At 34.5% G+C, this 22901-nt stretch overlaps 1 protein-coding gene across 3 annotated transcripts in view; it reads left to right on the forward strand.

Moving 5' to 3' along the window:
- The window catches only part of ATRNL1 (attractin like 1), an 809337-nt gene that overhangs the window by 212040 nt on the left and 574396 nt on the right, over positions 1-22901 (forward strand). For all 3 annotated transcript variants that reach the window (XM_069567614.1, XM_069567615.1, XM_069567616.1), the window contains exon 19: positions 17327-17464. In XM_069567614.1, the coding sequence (XP_069423715.1) occupies positions 17327-17464 (138 nt within the window). The remainder of the gene's footprint in view (positions 1-17326; positions 17465-22901) is intronic.

Here is a 22901-nt window from a genome sequence, read left to right on the forward strand (position 1 = left end):
TTTAATACATTTCGCCTAGTGAAAGAAGCCAGAGCCTTCAAGAGGGCTTCACAGCGAAACTTTCAGGGTTATGAAAATGTTCTTCTTAATACTGTGGTGGTTGATAATGACTGTATGCATTTGTCAAGCCATACTGAATATGACAGAAAATAAACTTTCCTGACTCCAGATTTTTTTAAAAAGTCAATCAACCAGGATATCAGAGGATGCAAACTGTGACAAGTAAATGTAACTGTATTACGAATGCCATCACTTCATTAAAAAAATGAGCTGATCGAAGTAACCTTAAAAATAGTGTTTTGTTTGGATACTGTGAAACTAAAGCAAAAGATTATATAAACATTATATTCTGATTGGTAAATTTGTTTCTCACATAGTACAGGTTAACAATTCTAACAATCCTTTATATTTTTACTAGGTTGGGACAAATATATAAATTAATTGTGTTTTATGTGAGCCAGGTTTCTCACTGTCAGAGAAAAAAGTTAAAAATATGTAGAGTAAAGACTATAAAGAACCCTGTGTGGAATTCCCTGGCCTTCCAGTGGTTTGGACTCTATGGTTCCACTGCAGGAGGCACAGGGTTGATCCCTGTTCAGGAAACTAAGATTTCCCCCATGCCGTGTGGCACAGCCGAAAAAAAAGAAGAAAAAAAAATAAACTAAGCAAAACAACAGAACCTGTGGTATTGGTTTCACATATAAGCATAAATTCGAGTTTATTTTAATATTTATACATATGTAGATGTGTGATGTATATATACATATATTTTCTAGTTTAGTTCTTCAAGAAGGCCTAGAAGCCACAGTGCCCCAGCAGCAATGAACATCTTCAGTGCCCACATCCTGGTTTCAAAATACTGTTTCCAATGAAACGAACTAGGACTGTTTGGAGAAATGACTGATTCTACAACTGAGGCAGGGAGAATACAAGATTAGCCTGAAGTATTCCCTAGGCCAGAAAGTAAGAAAGTGCTCAAAACAAAACAAAGGAGAATGGGAGCATGTCAAAGGGGCATAGTCAACCTGAAAGAGTTCTCAGTGGGTCAAATCTGGGCGAAAAAATAGCGACTGTATTGGATTGTAACCCAAAGAACAGAACACATATGCATGATTCTTCACTGATTTAATGATGGAATAAATAATACACAAGTGAAAATGGATAAATATTTCAGAAATATTTCAAAAATTTCAAAAATTTTACAGAAAATTCCGAATAATAAATGTAAAATGAAGGACTTCCCTGGTGGTCCAGTGGTTAGAACTCTGCGCTCCCAGTGCAGGAGCCCAGGTTTGATCCCTGGTTGGGGAATTAAGATCCTGCAGGCTGTGTGATGTGGGCAAATACATAAACGAAGAATGAATGAAAGAAATAAAAAATTGCTGTTAGAATCCCACAGTAGTTAAGTGCTGTAAGAAGAATCTGCTTAAGAATGTTCAAATTAGTGGGTGAAACTTTGAAGAGAAACAAGATATTTGTGTAGCTTCTAAGTATCTTCTTCAAAAGTATCTATTAACTTCTCTGGTGGTTAGAACGTATGTCCACAAATAACCTTACTTATGTCCACAAATAACCTTGATACTTGTTCCTCTAGGAACTGAACTGAACTGAAGTTGCTCAGTCATGTCCAACTCTTTGCGATCCCCTATAGCCTACCAGGCTCCTCAGTCCATAGAATTTTCCAGGCAGGAGTACTGGAGTGGGTTGCCATTTTCTTCTTCTTTCTCTAGGAAGTGGAGCTTAATTTCTTTATCCCCACGTGTGAATTGGACATGATGACTCACTTTTAATGAAAAGTGTGTGGAAGGGAAATATTGTAACTTTACAGTAGAGAAAATAAGGTGACATCACCTTGAACAAGTGATCAAGGTTCACACCACCAGTGATAAGTCATGTTAATGTCATGTACCCCTGATGTCACTTTGTAATATTCTTCCCATTCTTCCCGCAAATCTGTAACCCAGTTTAGTCATGAGCAAGCATCAGACTAACCCAGATTGAAGGACATTTTCAGCATACTTGACCAGCACTCTAGGAAAGAATCTGCTTCCAGGCTCATTCACATGTTTGCACAATTCAGTGCCTTGTGTGTAGGACTGAGGTGACTGTTTCTAAGATCCCAGGAGACCACTTGGGCTCTTAGAGAGTGCTCATGTTCTCTCCCCCATCCCTCTTCCATCTCCAGAACTAACAGTGTAGAGTCTCCACAATTGAAATGCAAACACCCACATCTTGTATCTCCTTCTTCAAGACCAGTGCCTTTTGAGGGATAAACTGACTGAGTCCATCCAGCATGATCTCCCTTTCTCAAAGCCAGCTGCACCGTGTGACATAACCTAGTCACCAGTCAGTGACTGTCCCATCATATGGGCAGGTACCTATCATGCTCAGGACTTCCCGGGTGGCACAGTGGTACAGAATCTGCCTGCCAGTGCAGGAGATGCAGGTTCGATCCCTGGGTCGGGAAGATCCCCTGGAGTAGGAAACGGCAACCCACTCCAGTATTCTTGCCTGAAAAACTCCATGGACAGAGAAGCCTGGCAGGCTACAGTCCTTGCGGTCTCAGAGAGTCGGACACAGTAACTGAACACGAGCTACCACACCCAGGACGAGGCCATCAGCATTTGATTAAATAACTGAGGTATTACCATCTGCGTTCATTGATGCATAAGACTAACCAGCATCTTACTACAGTTTACCCATTTATAGTGTAGAACTCAGCGGATTTTAGCATATTCACAGACTTTTGCAACCATCACTACAATCAGTTTAAAAACATTTTATCATCTCCCAGAGAGATGTTGTACTTCCTAGCAGTCACTGCCTGTTCACCCTGCCTACCCTTGTCAGCTATGGATTGCCTGTTCTGATCATCTTAATAAATTAGTTGTAGTTTTTTTGACTGGCTTCTTTCATACTGGCATGATGTTTTCAAGGTTTATCTATGTTGTGGCCTATAGCAGTACTTCACTTCTCTTTATTACCAAATAATATTCCATTATGTGAATATGCCATGTTTTACTTATTCATTTGCTATTTGGTGGACTTTTGAGTGTTTCTGATTTTGGGGTTTTAAAATACACTTCTTGAATACTATGTACAAGTTTATGTGTGGACATATTTGCATTACATTGGGAATGGGATATCTGGGTCAAATGGTAACTGTGTTTAACCTTTGGAAGAACCACCTGACTGAAAGCTGCTATATTATTTTGCATTTCCACCAGCAAGGCATGAGGGTTGCAATTATTCTACATCCTTGCACACACTGCTTATTTCATATTATTTCGATTATAGTCATCGTTGTGGGTGTGAAGTGATATCTCACTGTGGTTTTGATTTGCAGTTATTTGGTGACTAATGATGTTGAACATCTTTTCATGTGTTTATTAGCTACCAATATTTCTTCTTTTGAGAAATGTCTGTCACATTCTTTGCCCCCTGTTTAACTGGGATGTTTGTCTTTTTATTATTGGACTGTAAACCTTCTTTATATATTCTGAATATAATAAGTCCCTTACCAAAGATTGATTTGCAAGTATCTTCTCCCATTCTGTGGGTTGTCTTTTCACTTTCTTGATAGTGTCCTTGAAGCACAAGTTTTAAATTTTAATGATGTTTTTTCTTTTCTTTCTTGTGCTGTTGCTTTCATGCCTGTGAAATCATGTGTAATAAAAGATCCCAAAGATTTTCATCTATATTTTCTTTTTAGACGTGTAGTTTTATCTCTTACATTTAGGTCTTTGATCTGTTTTGAGTTAACTGTCTGTAGGATAAGATAGGGACCCAATTTAATTCTTTTGTACATGACTATCTGAGTGTCCCAGCACCATTTGTTGGAAAGACTATTCTTGTCTTACTAATCTTTATAAATTGAATTTTAGTCATTTTTATATTTTTCATTTCTCTCCTCATTTTTATATTTTACTTTGTATTCTTGAGTATATGAAGCATACTTTAAATAGCTGTTTTAAAAATCCTTCTCTACTCATCCCAACTGGTATGCTGTTTTCTCTGTTTCTATTGGGGGTGTGTGTGTGTGTGTGTGTGTGTGTGTGTATTTACTGGTCATGGATCAAAATTTCCAGGATGATTATTTTTGATGGTATTTTCTGGACATTGTGATTGTTTTATATGTTATTCAGCTTTATTTCTTTTAGTATGTTGGATTTTATTCTGCCATGAAGTTATGTTACTTTGAAGATTGTTTTTAAGATTTGTCAAGGCCTGTACATAGCAGCCCTAAGTTCAGTGCTAATTTATTCCCACTACTAAGACAGTGCCTTCTGTGGTGTCTATATGATGCCCTTTGTATTAAGAGGTCTCTTCACTCTGACTAGTGGGAATACAAGCTATTTCCAATCCTATATGAGTTCTTGGCATTGTTTTAACATACTGTTTTCTGATGGTTCTTTCTCCAGCTTTACAGAATTTCACATTATGTTCATTATTCAACCAAAGATTCAAGGGCAACCATTTGCAGATTGCTGAGTGCAGCTCTCTGTTCTCTAATATTTGCCTCACAAAGTCTGGAACCATGGCCTCCCTGAACTTTGATCTTTATCCTCAAATGTGTGAGGGTTTGGGGTTCCTTCCCTGAACTGTAGCCTCAAATCTGCCTCCAGGTAGCAAGTCAAGGCAGTCATATTTTGTTTTCTTTTTCCTCAAGAATGCCATTCCTGAACTGCCTATTATATATGAAAGTAGTCATTTCATTTATTTTGTTTAGTTTCCTTATGGTTTACAGTAGAGGTCAATTCTCGCAGTGATTAATCCTTCATGGGAAGAAGTGGAAATCTTCTAGTGTTTTTATTTACAATGAATTTCTTGTAAATAGCATACACTACTTGCTTTTTTGTTTTTAAAACCTATTCTGATAGTCTCTGTCTTTATCAAACTGTGTAGTCCATTTAGATTTAATATAATGTTGGTATTATTGAGTTTAGTTCTACCCTCAAGAGTATTGGTTTTTAAAATTTCCTTTATTTTTCTCTGTGTTTGTTCTTCCTTTTGCCTTTTTTAGATTAACTGAGTGTTTTTAAAGTCCACTTTTATCACTTTTATTGGATTTTTAGCTATACCTCTTTTGTGTTTTTTTTAGTGACTGCTGTAGTGATTGTAATAGTCATCTTTATCTTATCACAGTCTACCTTGAATCAATATTATACTACTCCATGTATAAGGTAAGAATATTACAAAAGTGTAATCCATTTGCTCTTTCCTGTCCTTTGTGTAATTATTGCCATATATTTTACTCCTGTATATGTTATTAACCACATAATACAGTGTTTTTTTTTTTTTACTTTAAAAGGATAATTTTCTCATAAGGAAATCATAGTAATAAAAAATCTTTTTCTTTACCGATGTATTGACCATTTTCCGTGAACTTCGCTGTTTCCTATTGATCTGATTTTTTTTTTTTTGCTGTAACATTTCTTTAGCTTGATAAATTTTATGTAACATTTTAAAATGGTGTGTTTCTAAATTGTGGCTATAAGTTGGCTTTCATACATCTGAAAAATTTTTATTGTATGTCCATATTTGAAGGATATTTTTACTGGTAATAGCATTCTATGTTGATGGATATATATTTTTAGTAATTAGATGATTTAATTTCTTACTCTTCCGGCTTCTACTTTCTCTTAAGAATCCTTTATCAGTTTTTTTGTTTCTCTTTTGAAAGCAGCATGTCTTTTTCTTCCCTCTGACTTTTTAAAATACATGTTTTTCCTTAGTTTTTAATGTCAGTAATTTTAGTATGACATACCTAAGTATTAGTTTCCTTTTTTAAAATATGGCGTCTATTTGCTCTGTAGATGTTTCTCATCATGTTTATAAACTTTTCTGCCATTCTCTTCAGATATTGCATCTATCCTATTTGAAGGTTTTGCTTCACTTATGTTAGGCTTTTTCACCATGTCCCCGTCTTTTCTTACTGTCTTGTCTGTATTTTACATCCTTGTATCTTCCTTGATCAGTATTTCAATTTGCTTATTCTTTCTTCACATTTTTCCATTTTTCTCTTAGAACTATCTTTTAATTATCATTATTTAACATAACACTTCAGGATTTCTGTATTAAAACAGTTTTATTCATGATTCTATATCATCTGTTTTCCTGAATTCTGCTAGGCGGTTCTGCCAGACAATCCTGATTTTTCTCTTGTGGTTCAAGTTATCTGGCCACTTTACTGATTTTGGGTGATCTCAGAATTCTTTACTCACATATCTGGTAGTCTGAACTGAATGACTGATCTCGGAGTCCTCAGCTACAAATGATTGTTCTCTGCTGTATTTGGTCTGTTATCCTCCGGAAGTGTAGACTGGGCTGCTCTACATGGTATTTTTAAAACAGAACTCTGAGGGAGAGAGAGCAGAGTATATTTTCCTCTTGAGGCCTAAGCTCAAAATTTCCATACCATCACTTCTGCATTCTACTGTTCTGACAAAGTCTTGATGCCAATCCGTGTTCAGAACGTGGGAAGACATTGTACTTTTTCAGTGAGAGCAAGGATAAAGTAATATTATCGATGGTGTACATACAGAGATGGCAAGAAGTAGGGTGAATTATTTCTCATCTCATCTAATTAGTTCTGTTTTGTTTATTGATGCATACATACAATCTTTCATTTTAAAGTGTACAATTCCATGGATTTTAGTATGGCTAGTGGTGTGCAACTATCACCATCATATAATTCCAGAGCTCTTCAATTACCTCCAAACGAAATTCCATCCCCTTTACCAGTCACTATCTATTCATTTTCCCCTCTAATACCTGAAAATGACTAATCTACTTTCTTTTCTCTGTGTATATGTCTATTCTGGACATTTCATTTAAACCCAGTCATATAATGTGTCTTTTAGTGTCTGACTTCTTTCATTTAGCATACATTATTGAGGTTTATCCATACTGTGGTGTATATCAGTCCTTTACATCTTTTTTGTGACTGAGTAATATTAAATTGTGGAGAAGGAAATGGCAATCCACTCCAGTAGTCTTACCTGGCAAATTGCATGAACAGAGGAGCCTGGTGGGCTACAGTTCATGGAGTCTCAGAGAGTTGGATATGACTGAGCGTCTGACACTTTCACTTCACTTTCAATATTAAATTGCATACCACGTATTTATACTTCATTGGTTTATGGATCTTCAGCTTATTTCCACTCTTTTGCTGTTATGAATATTGCTGCTATGAATGTTTGTATGTAAATTTTTGTGTGAACATGTTTTCTCTTGGTATTTATCTAGGAGTTGATGTTTTTGGTAAATGGTACATGTATATTTAACCTTTTAAGGAATTGCCAGACTTTTTCCAGAGCTATTGCATCATTTTATGTTATAGCCAACAGTGTGTATTGGATCTAATAACTCTCTTCACCAATACCGGTTATTCATCATTTTCTTTCTTACCCTCCTACTTGATGTGAAGTGGTAGCTCATTGTGGTTTTGTTTCATATTTCTCTTATGACTTATGATGTTCTTTTCATTTGCTTAATGGCTACTCATGTTCTTTCTATGGGAAACGTCTGTTTAAATCATTTGCCCACTTAAAAATTCAGTTGTTTCTTAAATTGTAGAATTGAGAGAGTTATTTTTATGTTCTGAGGAGATCCTTATAAGGCATACGATTCTCAGATATTTTCCCCTATTCTGTGGTTGTGTCTTCACTTTCTTGATGGTGTCATTTGAGACACAGTTTTTTTTAATTTTTAATTTTGATAGTGTCTAGTATATCTTTTTCTGTTAGTTACTTAAGCTTTTGATGTTATATCTAAGAAACTGTTGCCCAATCCAAAATCATGAAGATTTGTATCTATATTTTCTTCTAACATTTTTATAATTTTAAGTTTTTGATCATTTTTAGTTAATTTTTATATGTTGTGAAATGTGGATCCAAATTCATCCTTCTGTATGTGAATATCAAGCTGTCCCAGCACCATTTGTTGAAAAGACTCTTATTTCCCCATTTAAACTTGTTGACACCTTTGTTGAATATCAATAGGCCATAGATGTATGGTATTATTTCTGTATCTAGTTCTATTTCATGATCTATATGTCTATCCTTATGACAATGACATATGGTTTATTAAGACATTGAAATAAGTTTTGAAATTGGAAAGTGTCAGTACCTTTAACTCTCTTGTTATCAAGACTTTTTTCCCTAGTCTTGGGCTTCTGTTTCTCAATATGAATTTTAGGACCTGCTGTTTATTCCTATAAAAAAGAAATCTTTTGGAATTTGCATTAAATATGCAGATCAGTTAGGATGAATTGCTATCCTAATATGAAGTCTTTTAATTCATGAATACAGATGCCTTTTCACTAACTTTTTTCAATGATATTTTGTAGTTTTCTTAACTTCATTTTCAAATTTTTCATTGTAAATGTATATCAATACAGTGAAACTGATTTCTCTGTAAATGACCTGTAACATTGTTGAGGACATTAGCAGATTAAATAATTTTTATAGATTTCTTACTTTTCTGTATGCGAGATTATGTCATATGCAAGCAAAGTTAGTTTTCTTTTTTTTAAAATCTGGTTGCTTTTTTTTTTTTCTTCCTTTTTCTTGCCTAATTGCCCTATCCAGAACCTCTAGTACATTGCTGTTAGAAGTGACAAGTGAGGACAATTTTGTCTTGGTCCTGACCTTAAAAAGAAAGCTTTCTTTCAGTCTTTCACCGTTAAATATGACTTTAGCTATGAAGTTTTTATACATGTCCTTTATCAGGTTAAAACAATTGCCTGCTGTTCCTAGTTTGTTAAGTTCACTTTGCTTCCGTGTTTTGGAAATGTTTGTGAATAATTGTTAATTCTCCTTAAAGAGTTTGGTAGAATTACTGAGTTAAGCCTCCTGCTTTTGGGCTACTCTTTTCTGGCACTTTGTTGATTTCTAACTCAGTCTCCTTACTGTTATATCCTATGCATATTTTCTTGGTAGTATCTTCCTAGGAATCTCCCCCTTTCATCTAGGTTATCTGCTTTATTGACATGCAGCTGCTCATAGTGTTTCCCTACAGTCTTTTTTCCCAGTCTTTATCAGTAGTATGTCTCATCTTTCATTACTGATTTTAATAATGTGTCTTCTTAAATTTCTTTGTTAGTCTAGCTGAAGCTTTGTTGATTTTGTTGCACATTGCAAGTAACAGTTTGTATTTGGCTTTATTGATTTTCTTTATTCTTTTCCTGCTATGCATTTTATTTATTTTCACTCTGATTTTTATTAATTTCCTTTCTTCTGCTTGCTTTCAGTTGAGTTTTCTATTAATTTTTTAGTTTATTAAAGTGCAAAGTTAGGTTGATATGAGACCTTTTTTGTTTTTGAATGAAGGCTTTTACAATATAAATCTCTTGCTGAACAGTCTTTCGGCCACATCTTGTAAGATTTTTGGTCTGTTATGCTTTATTTTAGTTTACCTGAAAGTAATTTTTAAGTTTCCTATGATTGTTTTTGATCCATTTGTTACTTAGAAATGTGTAGCTTAATTTCCATAATTTGTGGTTTTTCCATAGATTTCTAATTTCATTCAGTTGTAGTTAGAGAACATACTTTATATTACATCAGTCCTTTTAAATGTATTGAAGTTTATGACCTGATGAGGTTTTTTATGTGTAATTGAGAATGAAGTATATTCTGTTGTTAAATGGATTTTTAAATTTACTTCTATTTGGTCCAATTGATTTATAGCGTTTTCTAAGTCTGCTAATCCCTTGCTGATCATCTGTCTAGTTCTTTTATTCACTATTGAAAGTGAAGTATTGAAGTCTTCAACTATTTTTGTGGAATTCTTTATTTCTATTTTAATTTCTGTCAGTGATTGCTCCATGTAGTTTAAGGCTCTGTTGTTAGATACATGTATGTTTACAATTTCTACATCTTATTGATGGATTGTCCTCTTTATCATTATAAAATGTCCCTCTTCATCTCGTAACATCCCAACTTTCTTGTTGCTGTTTGTATGTAAATATTTACATGTGTCTTCTATAAAGGTTACATAGTTAGCTCTTTGTCTTTCATCTAGTCTGTCTTTTCTGCCTTTTGATTGAATCATTTGACCTATTCACATTTAATGTTATTTTTGATGTAATTGGATTTATGTTATTTTTCCTCTGTATATGATGAATTTGGTTCTTCCACTTTTCATTTATTTATTTATTTTGCAGTAAGTAAATATTTTATAATATCACATTTTAATTTTTAATAACTTTTTCATTATATTTTATGAGCTATATTCTTAGTGGTTACTCCAGGGTTTTCTTAATATATCTTAACTTATTAAAATATGCTTCATTTATGCTAACATAATTCCAATGAGATAAAATGATATTACTTTTATAGGTCTAATTTCTTTCTACTCTTTTTGTGGTATCGTCATACATATTACATAGATACATGTTGCAAACCAAAGAGTACATTTTACAGTTATCACTTTAGATAAGTTCATGTCTTTTAAAGAATCTGAGGGAAAAAAGAAGGATGAGTATTTACTTTTAGCTTTCGTTAATCTTTGTATTTACCATTTCTAGTTTTCTTCATTTGTTCCTGTGAATCTGTGTTACCATCTAGTGATACCACATTATATCCTTAGACCAATATAGATTTTTTTCCCATGTATTTCCTCTGTGCTGTTACTGGGAAGTACTTTACATTTTATGTTTTATAGGCCCAATAATACCATTATATCATTTAAAATGCAACCTGTAAAAATAAGGTAAAAGAAGAAAGGAGACAAAATATACGTTTTTACCTTCTTTTATAAATGACAGTTATGTTATTGGTGCTCTTTGTTTTATTTTGTGGAGTTAAATTACTGTCTGGTATCACATGCTTTCTCCTTAAAGAGCTTGCTTTAGTATTTCTTGTAAGTTATATCTCCTGGCAGTGAATTCTCTCAATTTTTGTTTATCTGTGAATGTTCTACTTTAATTTTTGAAAAGTGGTTTTGTTGGTAGAAAATTTTTGGTTGACCATGTGTTTTTTTTGAGAACTTTGAATATATTATTCTAATGCCTACTGACCTCCATGTTTCTTGATTAAAAGTTAGTTATTAATCTTATTGGGATTTTTGTAAGTGAGAAGTAATATTTTCTCCTGCTGCTTTCAAGATTTTTTACTTTTCTTTGCCTTTCATCACTGTTATTATAATGTATTTGTCAAACTCTTCATATATATTATAGTTAAAGTTCATTAGGCTCTTGGTTCAGTTCTGTTGCTCAGTTGTGTCTGACTCTGTGACCGCATGGACTGCAGCACGCCTGGCTTCCCTGTCCATCATCAACTCCCAGAGCTTACTCAAACTCATGTCCATTGAGTCGGTGATGCCATCCAACCATCTCGTCCTCTGTCATCCCCTTCTCCTCCCACCTTCAATCTTTCCCAGCATCAGGGTCTTTTCAGATGAGTCAGTTCTTCGCATCAGGTGGCCAAAGTATCAGAGTTTCAGCTTCAGCATCAGTCCTTCCAATGAATATTCAGGCTTATTGGATGTGTAGATTAATATTTTTATCAAATTTGGTGACTTTTAAGGAATTATTTCTTTAAGTAAATTTTAGCCTTCTTTGTCTCTTTCCTATCCCCCCAACATTCCCATTACATATAGATTGACGCTTTTCATGGTTTCCCACAATTAACTGAGGCTTTGTTCATTTTTCTTCATTTTGTTTTCTCTGTCCTTCAGCTGACATGGTTTCTATTGATCTCTCTTCACATTTTCTAATTCTTCTGACAGTTCAGATTTACTGTTGAATCCCTCTCTGTAGTATATTTTCATTTCAGTTTTTGTAACACTTTCCCCACCCCCCCACCCCCACCCCCAAGTATTTGTAGAATTCTGTTTTACTTTTTGTTTCTTTTAGCCACACTGCAAGGCATGCAGAATCTTAGTTCCCCAACCAGGGATTGAACCTCTGCCTCCTGCAGGGGAAGTATGGGGCCTTAACCATTGGACCATCAGGGAAGTCCTTCATTTCAGTTATTGTTCTATTTTTATCACTTCCATTAGTTATTTTTTATAATTTTTATATTTTTTGATATTTTCTTTTTGATGAGACTGTAATCTAGTAATACCCACCTTTACTTCCTTAAACTTGGTTTTCTCAGTTTTTTTGCTTTTGTTTTGAATACTTTTATTGTCTTGTAACTGTCCTTTTACTCAAATTCTTAGGGTGTCAGTTCTCATTTTTAATATCTCCCTCTCTTTTTCCTGACTCCTTTATGCGGCTTATAATTTTTCATTTTGAGGTTTAATTCAGTAAGTGTTTTTTTTTTTTTTCTGTGTCAAAGATTTGCAGACCAAGGTCTAATGGCCAAAGCTGTTGATTGCCTATTTTTATGAATACAGTTTTACTGGATTATAGCTATTATCAATTGTCTGTATATTGTATGTGGTTACTTTTGTACTACAAAGGCCACAATGGTAGTTGTGAAGAGGTTCCATGGTCTGCAGAGTCTGACATACTTGTGTGACCTGAGTTGAAGAAATATTTCAAGAGGCCATTTACATCTGCTTTTACAAGATGTGTGAGGCTTTTCTTATTTACAGAGCAGGTTTTAATACTGTTGTTTAATGTTGAGGTTTCTTTACCATATAGACAATGAATTTCAACCCAACCCATCTGATCGGTACAGGCTCTCATAAGTGACTTTTGTCTTCTATACAATATGCCAGTGGACTTAATGTTCTTTTCTGCTTCTTTGGGCTTTGATGTATTTTAGTACCTTTTACACAGAGAGAGGCTACACTTGAAGGCTTTAAGCATTATAAATATGGTTCAGGTTATCTCTTGAGTATGCCAGAGATTATATCTTCTGGTCCTCTGGGTTTTGAAACCCAAACCCACTAGCTCTTGCTTGTCTAGTCCCATGTATAGTAAGGTTCTGTCACTAGCTCAAGCTTCTCTTTAACATTTTTCTTTTGAATCCCAGTTTTATTTTTAGCAATGATAATTCCCTTTTCTTTTAAAGGGGTATGTTTTGAAAAAAAAGTTTTGAGTAAATTTCTTGACTCTCTGTGTGTAATTTTTCAAATTTTATTGAGAATGCCAAGCATATATTTTTTAATGTCTTACATCTGTTTTAGAGAACACATATTTTTCAAAACTATGTATTTTATTTGCATATCAAATGTTGTATTTCTCATTATGTTCTATTTTCAGTTTTTTTCTGTTTGTATGTATGTAAGTGAAGAGCCATCTGGACTAGTTTTAAAATTTAAACAAAACAATATGGATGACTTCTCTTTAGCTTCACTCATGTTACAGAACCAAATTATTATTAGAACTGTTCAAGTAACAGTGAATTTTGGAAGAACTGTTAGGTACAAGCTTACATTACCTTTTGATCCAACAAGCCAATGGTGTTGGAGAATAGAGCATCCTCCTAGGTTTCGTGGTGTATCCTTTTCCTGTATGTTTGATACAGTCATTACTCCTGGATCCTGCTCTCTATCACATGCCTTGTTTGCCGTTGCTGCCATACTAGTTACAAACTGCAAAAATGACCATATATTTTTTTTTTTCTGGAAAATTTTGTAGCAGTAGGTCTAAATTATATCAGCCTTCTGTATGGTATATTCATAACTTGGAACCTCAGACTTTGCTGTATCACATTCTAGCAGCAATATGGAGGCATACCATTGATATGCTTCTTGATTGCACCATAACCCAGAGCTGCCTTCAGAACTTCTCACTTTTAGGAAGGTTACAGTTGAGTGGCATTATGCCAGAAGTCCTCCTTTAATTCCAAGAGATATACTAGGTTGCTACTTTCTAGTTTTATTTATGTAGTTGTCATCCCAACATCTGTTGGATCATAGAAAAAGCAAGAGAATTCCAGGGAAACATCTACTTCTGCTTCATTGACTACACTGAAGCCTTTGACTGTATGGGTCACAACAAACTGTGGAAAATTCTTAAAGTGATGGGAATACCAGACCAACTTACCTGCCTCCTAGAAACACATATGCCAGTCAAGAAGCAACAGTTAGAACCAGATAAACAATATACTGGTTCCAAATTGGGAAAGGATTACATCAAGGCTGTATATTGTCACTCTGCTTGTTTAACTTATTATTGCAAAATGCCATACTGGATGAAGCACAAGCTGCAATCAAGATTGCTGGGAGTAATACCAATAACCTCAGATAATATGCAGATGACAGCACTCTTATGGCAGAAACTGAAGAGGAACGAAAGAACCTCTTGATAAAAGAGGAGAGTGAAAAAACTGGTTTAAAAGTCAACATTCAAAAAACTAAGATCATGGCATTTGATCCCATCACTTCATGGTAAATAAATAAAAAAATAATGGAAACAGTGACAAACTATATTTTCTTGGGCTCCCAAATCACTGCAGATGGTGACTGTAGCTGTGAAATTAACAGATGCTTCTTGCTCTTTGGGGAAAAAACTATGACAAACGCAGACAGTGTATTAAAAAGCAGAGACATCACTTTGCCAATAAAAGTCCATCTAGTCAAACTTATGGTTTTTCCGGTAGTCATATATGGATGTGAGAGCTGGACTATAAAGAAAGCTGAGCTCTGAAGAACTGATGCTTTTGAACTGTGGTGTTGGAGAAGACTCTTGAGAGTCCCTTGGACTGCAAGGGGATCCAACCAGTTAATCCTAAAGGAAATCAGTCCTGAGTATTTACTGGAAGGACTCATGCTGAAGCAGAAGCTCCGATACTTTGGCCGCCTGATATGAAGAGCCAAATCATTAGAAAAGACCCTGATGCTGGGAAAGACTGAAGGCAGGATAAGAAGCAGATGACAGAGGATGAGATGGTTGGATGGCCATCACCAAGTCAACGGACATGAGTTTGAGCAAGCTCCGGGAAATGATGAAGGACGGGGAAGCCTGGTGTGCTGCAGTCCATGGTGTCACATAGAGTAGGGCACAACAGAGAGACTGAACAACCACAACAACAACATCGTACTACAATTCCTGTTGTTGCTGGCAAGTTTTCTTATTATTTCATTGGTTATCTTTGAGGAGGATATTAGGTGAGATTACTAATTTAGTAATTTTATTCAGAAGTTAAAGCATTTATGTTTCTGATGAAAAAAATGTAGCCAGGGGTTTCATAAAAATACTTGTAGTTACCTATCTCTTATTCTCACTTTTTCAGATAATACTTTACATGTAGTAAGAACTGAATAAATTTTGTTTTAACCTGAGTGAATCAACCCTAGTGGCCTTACATAAAATTTTCTATAAAAAATGACTTAAAATTTTAAGCACAATTTAAAAATAGTTCTTTATTAAAATAAGTTCACTATTTTTCTTATTATAATAGTAATATGAATTTATAGTAGAAAATTGATGTAGAAAAATCTTACTAAAGTTCTCCATAAAGAAAATTGATGATGTAGAAAAATATTACTAAAGATAACCACCATTTTCCATGGGCATATTTATACATTTCAGCACATAATTGTGGTCATTCTAGATATGGGTCAGAAAGATCCCCTGGAGAAGGGTTGGCTACTGAATCCAGTATTCTTGGGCTTCCCTTGTGGCTCAACTGGTACAGAATCCGCCTGCAATGCAGGAGACCTGAGTTCGGTCCCTGGGTTGGGGAAGATCCCCTGGAGAAGGGAAAGGCTACCCACTCCAGTATTCTTGCTGGAGAATTCCATGGACTGTATAGTCCTTGGGGTCACAAAAGAGTGAGACATAACTGAGCAACTTTCACTTCACTTCACTTAGATACAATGTTTGAGTTCTTAGTTGACTTACTTTATTATGAATGTTTTTCTTGTTATTAAATTTACTCCTAGCTGTTTTATAATATAAAGTTGGAAAACGATATTGTAATTCTCTTAGTTTTATTAGGAGTAGGATTATTGTACATTTTTCTCTGATGGCTGCATGCCATTTTTATACTATATTATAGTAGAATTATGCCTCTGAAAATTTCTGTAAGATATAGGTATTTATTTTTTTACTTTTTCTTTGCCCTTTGATGTTAACTCATGTTGATGACCTAGTCTCTTGGGATTTCCCTCTTAGACTTTCACATTTTCTACATGGAGTATGTATGAAATTTAATATTTGATCTTTGATTCGTATATCCTGATTGTGCATTTGTTCCTGCCACTGATTAGATGTGTTGCTTAATCTCGGCTTCTTGATCTTGGAAACAACCCTGAGAATAGTACCTTCTATACAAAATTGTTGTGGGGATTAAATTACGTAATTCATGTATACCACTTGGTGTTCTATCTTGCAGTGGGGTAGTAGTTATAATATTTAAGAAAACTGACAAAGCAGAATAGATAACAGCACAGACTATTGCAATCGATTTAATAGTGGCTTTCCTGGTTTGAGGTGAGGGCACTAATTAAATGCATAGTTGTAATAATGATGAAAATGATAATGATGTTTCTACAAAAAGTTACCAAAGTAAGTTAATATTATGCCTCCAATAGACAATAAACAGGAGCTTGCATATATAAACTTTACTTCTCATCTGAAATTGTAAAATTCTATTGTAATATTAATATGAAAGTATATTAGATCTCATATGAAGATATAAAATATCTCGTGCTTCAGATTTCTTTGTTTTAGTTCACATTTCAAGTAAAATTTCTAGTAAGTCTTGATGCTTTTCTTGCCAAAGAAGATAAACATTTATGCAAATTAATTTAAAAGTACTATGTTAAATTTTACACTAATGTATTTTCTTGAAGTAAGGCCTTAGCATCACACAGTTTTCTGTGTTTATTGATCCTTTTTTATTATACCTAAGGACAGTTGATACCTTTTAGCATCTTTATCAGAACTATGCTATTTATTCTTGTGTTAACTTAATAGACATAATAGTCACATGCATCTTTAAGGACCAAAATGTATTCCCTCCTGGTGGCTCAGATGGTAAAGAATGTGCGTGCAGTTTGGGAGACCCAGGTTTGATCCCTGGTTTGGGAAGATTTCCTGGAGAAGGGAATGGCTACCCACTCCATTGTCTTGCCTAGAGAATTCCGTGGACAGAGGAGCCTGGTGGGCTACAGTCCCTGGGGTTGAAAAGAATCGAATGACTGAGCGAATAACACTTTGACTTTTCATTCTCTCCTTAGCTATAACTTTTCTGGTTCACTTTAATTTTTAGCCATTATGTGTTACAGATCATAGGCAGAATTTGTCCCATGTCAATATTTTGAGACGTATGTTAAAAGAAAAGAAAAACACTTGGGAAATACCATTTGTACTTTGCTGTCATTCAGATTTGTAAAATAAATTCTTTGTCTTTATGGCAGTTATACTTGATATTGTTACGTAGATATGATCAACCTTTTTTTTTTTTTTTACTATTTTCTTTAGCTTGCCAGTGTAATGGACATAGCACTTGCATCAATAATAATGTGTGCGAACAGTGTAAAAATCTTACCACAGGAAAGCAGTGTCAAGACTGCATGCCAGGTTATTATGGGGATCCAACCAATGGAGGACAGTGTACAGGTAATTATTTTTTCTTTCACTTCAATGTATTTTTACTATAGGAAAGAAAATTAAGAAAGATGAGCCTCTTGTGAAAATGTATTTTATTAAAGAAGTTTTTTTTGTTGTCTGAGTATTTTTGGAAGAGAATATATATTTATTGAGGACTGTGAACTATAAAAATTCTGTGATGTACTTGCTTTAAGAAACTCCTACTTTTTCTTATCTGAGAATGAATACATATTTGCTATAGGAAACTTAGCAAATACAGACAAATTAAATTTAGAAATTATGTGTAATCTCAGTATTCTGAAAAAAAATCACTGCTTATAACTTATTTTTAATAATAGTGACCACTTTACATTTTAATTTAGAAATAAGAAATAAAGATTTTGTGTATGCCTTATATCTGGTAAGTTTTTGTTTGTTTTTGACAAGGTGATATAGCATAAGGTTTAAGAGAATGGGTTTGCAATCAGTCGTTGGCTGAAATTCCAACTCTGCCACTGTTTAAATGTATCACTTTGGTTAATTCACTTAACCTTAGAGAGTGCTTCATTTTTCTCATATGTAAAAGTGAAATGATAATACTTCATTGGATTATTGTAAAGATCAAATGAGATCGTGTGTAATGGAGGCATATGTAATAGGAATTAAAGCACATTAAAAGAGCATTGTAAGTGCTAACTATTACCATCTTAGTTTTTTGATCCTGAAATCCTTTCATCTGTTTTCTTTATCTGTCTTGCTACTTTTTTCTTCCTATTTTTTTAAAAAGAAATTTTGGTCTTTCTTTAAAAAAATTTTCTTTCAAGTTGTAATTTTTCAATAACCTTCTTCATTTCTAAATTGGTCCTTTTTCCTTAAATCTTTACTCTACTTTTTCTAAATGGAGAGTGTCTGAATAGCACTCACTGAAAAGCTGTGGTAAGATGAGGAATCTTTAGAGAGAGGGCCTGGGGCTGATCTAGACAAGAATTTTAATACTACCTGCATTTTAAAATCACCTGGAAAGCTTTTTTAAAAATATGGATGTCTAGGCCACTCCCTAAAATAATTAAATCAATCTCTTAGTTTAGATACTAGGGTGATTCTTGGTTCTTTCAGTTCAGTTCAGTTCAGTCGCTCAGTCGTGTCCGACTCTTTGCGACCCCATGAATTGCAGCACGCCAGGCCTCCCTGTCCATCACCAACTCTCAGAGTTCACTCAGACTCACGTCCATCGAGTCCGTGATGCCATCCAGCCATCTCATCCTCTGTCGTTCCCTTCTCTTCCTGCCCCCAATCCCTCCCAGCATCAGAGTCTTTTCCACTGAGTCAACTCTTCGCATGAGGTGGCCAAAGTACTGGAGTTTCATCTTCAGAATCATTCCTTCCAAAGAAATCCCAGGACTGATCTCCTTCAGAATGGACTGGTTGGATCTCCTTGCAGTCCAAGGGACTCTCAAGAGTCTTCTCCAACACCACAGTTCAAAAGCATCAATTCTTCGGCGCTTTCTTCACAGTCCAACTCTCACATCCATACATGACCACAGGAAAAACCATAGCCTTGACTAGAGGACCTTAGTCGGCAAAGTAATGTCTCTGCTTTTGAATATGCTATCTAGGTTGGTCATAACTTTTTTTCCAAGGAGTAAGTGTCTTTTAATTTCATGGCTGCAGTCACTATCTGCAGTGATTTTGGAGCCCAAAATAATAAAGTCTGACACTGTTTTCACTGTTTCCCCATCTATTTCCCATGAAGTGATGGGACCAGATGCCATGATCTTTGTTGTCTGAATGTTGAGCTTTAAGCCAACTTTTTCACTCTCCTCTTTCACTTTCATCAAGAGGCTTTTCAGTTCCTCTTCACTTTCTGCCATAAGGGTGGTGTCATCTGCATATCTGAGGTTATTGATATTTCTCTCAGCAATCTTGATTCCAGCTTGTGTTTCTTCCAGCCCAGTGTTTCTCATGATGTACTCTGCATATAAGTTAAATAAGCAGGGTGACAATATACAGCCTTGAAGCACTAAGTCTGCCCAAATGACTCAAACTTACACTGAGTTGAGAAAGACAGAATGATGAGCTATGTCCTAGAGTCAATGAAACTGGCGGTAGCAGGTTTCCATTCGTTTCTGCTGAATGGAAATTTTGCTCTGCCCTGATTGAGGCTCTAACACATGAATTGGTTGACACTTGCATTTTCTGTGCTTGAGGTACTGTACTCATAGCTTATATTCATTGTCTCATTTCAAGACAACTGTAAGGGAGGAATCACAATTGCTTCCGTTTTAGGTACAGCCAAATATACAAAGAAGTTAAGTGAAATGCTCAAGATTATACTACTACTAACAGGCAAGAAATATCTGATTCTTAGACCTAACTCTTGACTATCAATGCAGAAGTAGTGTTAATGTGAACAGGGAGGATCCAGGAACCCTTAGCCAAAAGCCACAGCTTAGTGCTGTGTTCAATGTGTAAGGAAGCTGCAGGAGATATCTGTGCAATAGAATCCAAAAAATTCAGAGCTTGTCTATTATAATCATAGTATTATATTTTGTTATTTTATGTTTGTTGAGTAAAAATAACCATCCTGTTTTCCAAAGCTTTTTACTACTGAATTTTCTTTAGCCAAAAATTTCATTGGACAAAAAATGTATTTCAGATAGATTAGATAGATAATGATTATTTATAGGGCTTCTCAGGTGGTGCAGCTGATAGATTCTGCCTGCCAATGCGGGAAACAGAGATTTGATTCCTGGTTTAGGAAGATTCCAGGAGTAAGAAATGGAAACCCATACTAGTATTCTTGACAGGAAAATTCCATGGACAGCAAAGAGTCAGACATGGCTGAGTTTCTGAGCAGACACACACATACACACACGCACACAAATGCTTTGTTTCCATGACTTTAAGGAAAAAACCATCTCTGGGTTTTTTTTGTATTTTTTACATTGCAATTTTTATGTGTTTGCAACCTTTCAAATATTTATATATAATTGTCTTAATTTACTTTTATAAAAGATTTTATTTATGCTTTCCAAATTATTTTAATACTTATATAATAGTGCGTGGGGATTTTGTGAAGTAATTTGCTTAATATTTTTCTGTTATTTATATATTGCTTCCATCCATAACCCCGTTCTTAGAGGGTTTTTCTTAAATTGGGGTGAAATCACATAGCATAATATTAACCATTTTAGGTTACAATTCAGTGGCATTTAGTACCTTCATAATAGTGTGTGACCATCAGCTCCATCAAGTTTCAAAATTTTTTCATCACTCCAGAAGAAAATATCATATTTATTAAGCAGTTATCCCAAGCCCCTGGCAATCACTTATCTGCTTTCTTTATGTATTTACTTATTCTGAATATTTCATATAATGGTATTATAAAATGTGTACTTAGCCATAATATTTTTAATATTAATTCTTGTTATAGTATCTATCTTCATTCCTTTTTACTGATGAATATTATTCCATTGTATACATATATCACAGTAGTTTTACCCATTTTATTTATTGATGCACATTGCTCTTTTTCCACCTTTTTTTGGCTATTGTGAATACTGCTACTGAGAACATTACTGTACATGGTTTTTTGGGGGGATTTCAAGTTTTTGGTTATTTTATGTATCAACTAGAAGAGGAATTTCTGGGCCGTTTGGTAATTTTATGTTTAACCTTTTGGGGAACTTCCAAATTGTTCAAATTGTTTTCCATGAGGGCTGCATGATTTCACATTCCCATCAGTGGATAATTTCCAGTTTCTCTATGTTCTTGCCAACACTTGTTATTTTACATTTTTTAAAAGCTTCTAGCTGTGGTGATAGGTGTAGAAATAGTTCTCATTGTCATTTTGATTTGTATTTTCCTCATGACTAGTGATGATGTTGTTGGCCATTGTATATAGTCTTTGGAGAAATGTCTATTCAAGTTCTTGACCATTTAAAGAATAATTTTTAAAATTGTGGTATGTTCGTAGCATAAAATTTCCCTTAAAAGAAGGGAGTTTAGTTGCATTAAGTGCGTTCACATTGCTGTGCATTCATCATTACCATTCATCTCGAAAGTTTTTTTCATTTTCAAAGCTAAAACCATATAACCATTAAATAATAAATCTTCATTCCTCAACACCAGCCCCTGGCAGCCACTCTTTTACTTTCTGTCACTTTGAATATGATTAGATACCTCAGATAAGTGGAATTTATGATTACTCTAGATACCTCAGATAAGTGGAATTTTCAGAATTTGTCCTTGAGTGATTGGTTTTTCTCAGTTAGCATAATGTCTTCAAGGTTCTTTCACGTTTTAACATATGTCAGAATATCCTTCCTTTTTATTGCTGAATAATATTCTGATGTATATGTATACTACATTTTTTGATCCGTTCATCTGTTGATGAATACTTGAGTTGCTTACATCTTTTGACTATTATAAGTAATATTGTGATGAATATGAGTGTACAAATATTTGTTCTTTTTTTTTTTTGGTCTCTTCATGTGCCTATTTCACACTTGTATGTCTTTGGAGAAATGTCTATTCAAGTCCTTTGTTCACTTTTTATTTGGATTATTTGGTTTTGTTGTTGTTGAATTCTGAGTCATTGTTGTTATTTAATTGCTAGGCCCTATCTAACTCTTTTGTGTCGCCTGGACTGTAGCCCATCAGGCTCCTTTGTCCATGGAATTTCCCTGGCAAGAATACTGGAGCAGGTCGCCATTTCCTTTTCCAGGGTATCTTTCCAACCCAGGGATCGAACCCGTGTCTCCTGCATTGGCAGGCGTATTCTTTACCAGTGAGCTACCAGGGAAGCCTGTATTCTAATTACGAGGCCCTTATCAGATATATGATTTGCAAATATTCTCTCCTATTGTATAGGCTGTCTTTTCACTGTCTAGACAGTGTTCTTAAAGGCACGAAAGTTTTCAGTTTTGATGAAGTCCAGTTTTTCTCTGTTTTTCTGTTATTGCTTGTGCTTTGGTGCATATCTAATAATCCAAGAATATAATGTCATGAAGATTACCCAAAGTATTATTTTAATTTTTTTGCCGACATAGGCAAAAGGAACCTTTGAATAACTCTATTAGCTAAAAGCTGTTTTAAATTAAAATAAGTTATTATTATTCCGACAGGCAGAGTGCTTTTAGAAATATATTTCCCTTTGAGAATCATACTTCTCTGCTAGGTTTAAGATTAATTCAGTTATTTCATATTATTTTTGTTGCTGACATTATACATCTGTAGAACTGAGGTACAATGCAATAGAAAATTAAAGAGAATGAAAGATAAATACCTTTCTTTTTTTTGCTGTTGCACATTCTCTGGTAGTTTATGAAGCTTTAAATAGTTCCTTATAGTTTCCTTGTTGCCCAAATTTGGCAAAATAATATTTTGCTGTCTGTGACTTTTCTATGGTGATGTGATATATGAAATTCATTTTTATTTCTTATAGCCACATTAGTTATCTAACTAA

The sequence above is a fragment of the Ovis canadensis genome, chromosome 22, assembly GCF_042477335.2.
Source record: "Ovis canadensis isolate MfBH-ARS-UI-01 breed Bighorn chromosome 22, ARS-UI_OviCan_v2, whole genome shotgun sequence".
Classification (NCBI taxonomy): Eukaryota; Metazoa; Chordata; class Mammalia; order Artiodactyla; family Bovidae; genus Ovis; species Ovis canadensis.